This window comes from Lipotes vexillifer, unplaced genomic scaffold, assembly GCF_000442215.2.
Source record: "Lipotes vexillifer unplaced genomic scaffold, Lipotes_vexillifer_v1.1 scaffold777, whole genome shotgun sequence".
Taxonomy (NCBI): Eukaryota; Metazoa; Chordata; class Mammalia; order Artiodactyla; family Lipotidae; genus Lipotes; species Lipotes vexillifer.
Window position 1 is genome coordinate 4,091,260 of NW_006784423.1, and position 3,353 is coordinate 4,094,612.

The 3,353-nt window shown below is 44.1% G+C and overlaps 1 protein-coding gene across 1 annotated transcript in view; it reads right to left on the reverse strand.

The window, feature by feature from the left end:
* The window catches only part of SLC9A2 (solute carrier family 9 member A2), an 87,673-nt gene extending 87,279 nt beyond the window's left edge, over positions 1 to 394 (reverse strand). The window contains exon 1 of the mRNA XM_007456840.1: positions 212 to 394. Coding sequence (XP_007456902.1) covers positions 212 to 394 — 183 coding nt within the window. The remainder of the gene's footprint in view (positions 1 to 211) is intronic.
* Positions 395 to 3,353: the final 2,959 nt, after the last annotated feature.

The window sequence follows — 3,353 nt, forward strand, 5'->3', positions numbered from 1 at the left end:
GCTGTCCCCGCCCCGGAGGCCGCGGCGGGAGTCCATCCAGGGAAGGGGCCGTCGCGACCCAGGCGGCGCGCGCAGGGGACCCGGGGCGCGGGGCCGGGAGGAGACGCCGGCCCAGCCCGCGCCCCGCGGAGCTCCGTGCCCCGTAGGGAAGGTTCAGAAAAGCCTCCTGTCGTTCCCCTTCCTGGGCTTAATCAGGTCGCGCACAGGGCACGCTCTCGGGGCGCTGAAGCTCCCCGTGCAGAACTCCGGTTCCCACGCTCCCATCGAAGCCCTTTCTTTTCCACCGTGTACGGGTGTCACTCATCGGGCCCCTGTCGCTTCCACTTTTCTCCTCCCCGCCCCCGTCACGAAAAAGAAAAACATCCTCCCTGTTTTCAGGCTTCGAGGTGTCCATGTCCGCGAGCAGCAGGACCACCATTATTTCATGGAAAGCCCGTGATTTGCCGAGCTCAGATTGACCGGCTCCGCTAATTACAGGACGGGCTGTGGTCAGGGCAGGGGAGGGGAGGAAACGTGGTTCTTCTGCACCCGAAAGAGCCTCATCCGCCAGCGCAGCCCGTCCTCCTGGTTCGCACAAGGCGTCTTAGACCTGCCTGCAATCTGCTGTCCCAACATCTTTATCACCAGGAACTGAAGGGACCCTAAAAGCTGACCAGTTGTCACTCAATTAACTAAAACCATTTTCCCTTTGATATTTAGGAAATAAAATCCTTCTCTTTTCTCATTTTTTAAAATGTGTCCAAACATGGCTCCTGCTATTACACACCCTGCAGTTCAACATTCAAAGCAGATTTTCTTTTCAAAGTTCTAACACAGGGAATCCGTGAAATGTCAGCAGAAGGTACAAGAAATAATAATAATAATAATTAATAATCCTCCACCTAAACAGAACCATATAAGGAACAGCCATCTTCGGGCCTTGAAAGTAATGCAAAGACAAGTCCAGGAGAAAAATGGGAGGATTCTAGGAGCTGGCACAGAACACTTCACATAATACTTTATAAAGCATAACTGTTTCAAAAGTGCAACAGAACAGAATGTAAGGATGTTCTATCCTCTTTAAAAAAAACATGGAGCCATGCAAAAATCTGCCTGCTCTTCTCTATTGGAAATTTTCTGCTGGAAATTTGTATTAAAGGGTGAGCGTCACATTCCTCGTAAGGAAGGAGCAGCAAACGACAACTGCTTTAAAAAAAAAAAGATGTGCATCTCTACATGGGAAGCTCTATGCAAGGTGTTTTGCTTGTATTTTTCCTGTTGTTGTTGTTGTTGTTAATCATAAAAGCCAAAGAGATAGACATTCTTGTACCCATTTTATAAGTGAAGAATTATAGATGCAGAAAGGTTTGAAAACCATCAAAAAAGCAAACAGACTTACCCAAGTTTACAGATCAAATAATGGTCCAAAAGGAATTCAAGCCCAGGCCTGTCCATGTAACACTTCTTCCATCCCACCCTCCACCCTGTGACTATTTACCCCAAAACAGCAGGTCAGTTTCTCAGGTGCTTTCAAATGGAATAGTGGAGAATATTTTAGGAATTCTCCACAAAAGCCATAGCAGAATAAAGTCTTATTTCCAGTACGTGACTCAGGCCAGTTCTATACATCGAGTGAAATAATGGTAGGACAAGGGCACATTCAGACAATAATTTCTAGAAGTTTGGGTCACATAATACTTTTAAGAATAATTGTGCCTCAGAACCAGGAAGATGAATGACAAATCTACGTTTCTGGGACCTTCCTGCCCATGGTAGCTGTAGTGACTACAGACTCCAGTATCACTTTAACTTTATGAATCTAGGCTAGTGTAGTTAAAGGTTATCAACCTTTTCTTACACTTGGAAAAATGCTCTTTTATTTATTCTTATCCATGGAAGATGAACAACTTGGTTTAAAAAACACTTTTTTCATTTCTCCCCTAAAGCAAATAAGAAAGAGTTAAATTGCACCTGCTTGCTGGCAAGGACTTGGCTGAGCCATTTCTTCAAAGGGCCCCATGACTGAAAGATCCTGTCTCTACTAAGTTAAAATCGTTAGTGGCTTCCTAAGTGGCAGTGGCCCCCCGGCACCACTGCGTGGCGCCAGCACCCTCTCCGCGGGTCAGCGGTGCCCAGAGCGTCCAGCCCTGTGTGTGAGCTTGGTCAGGAGACCAGGAGACAGGGAAAGCCTCCATTGTCGGGTACTAGTATAATAGTCAGGAGAGTACCTAGCGATAGTTAGAACTCATATTTCACACTATTTATTCTTTACAGATTTTTATAATATTCATACCTTAACTCCCCCTTCTTTGAAATCTGCATTGTACAACCACGAACTCTTAATTTCATGATAATATTTCAATTCAAAAATCTTTGCCTGTAAAAAGTTGACGCTTGTGGTACTGTTGATTTTTTTGGGTTATGTTTGAGGTCTTAAAGTCTGAACTAGCTTCCTTTTTTTTTCTTTTTTTTAAGACTTTGTCCTCAGCAAAAAGCTGGAGCCCTCTTCCTAGAGAGCAGCCCTATCAAGGATCATGCAGTGGTATTTTATTGGTTTTTATTGGTGGTTTTTATTGCTGTTCGTGGAATTAAATGCTTTTCTCTCTTTCGTTTTAGCCAGAGGTATTTGTTTCATTTCAGCAGAGAAATGTTTTACTATCTGAAAAGCTACTTTCTGCAAATTCAAGGTCATAAATGAGTGGTACTTTTGATATCAAAATCTCCTAGTCTATTTAAGATGAGATTCTGTTTTCAGATATTCAACAAGGAAGTTTTTCAGAGGCTCAGTTTTCCTCCACAAAATGAGAGACTTGGAATAGGAAACTTTCTTTCCTTATAAAAGACTTTACAGATCTAAAATCTGAATCCAACACATCTGTGTGAAGAGGACACACACCTAAATCCTTCCTCACCCTCCTCAAGCACCTTGATGTCACCTGTGGGAGGAGAGATGCCCTATCCTTTAAGCTTTGCCACGTTGTGTCTGAACTCTGATGTGCAATGCCGTCAGAAAGCAAAAAGACAGCCCATAGGACCGTCTGAGTAGTATCCCACTATTCCACCTAAGGCACACTCATTCATCAATTCAACATATATTTGTAGAGTCCCTACAGTTGCTGGGCACCTGCAACTAAAAGTCTCTTGGTATTTTTGGAAGCCCAGTAAGTAAGAGCGCTTCAGGGGATTATGGGGGAGGAAATGTAATTTTCCCTCTACCCTTCCAAGTGTTTAGCTGAGACCCCTAAAGGTTAACAAGGGAAAAACCAACAGAAGTTGATTAACATGTGTATCTCATGTATACATGAGAGATATCCAGGGAGAAATGATCTCTCTCCAGGGTGAGATCCAGGATGAAACACCATCTTTGTAGGGAA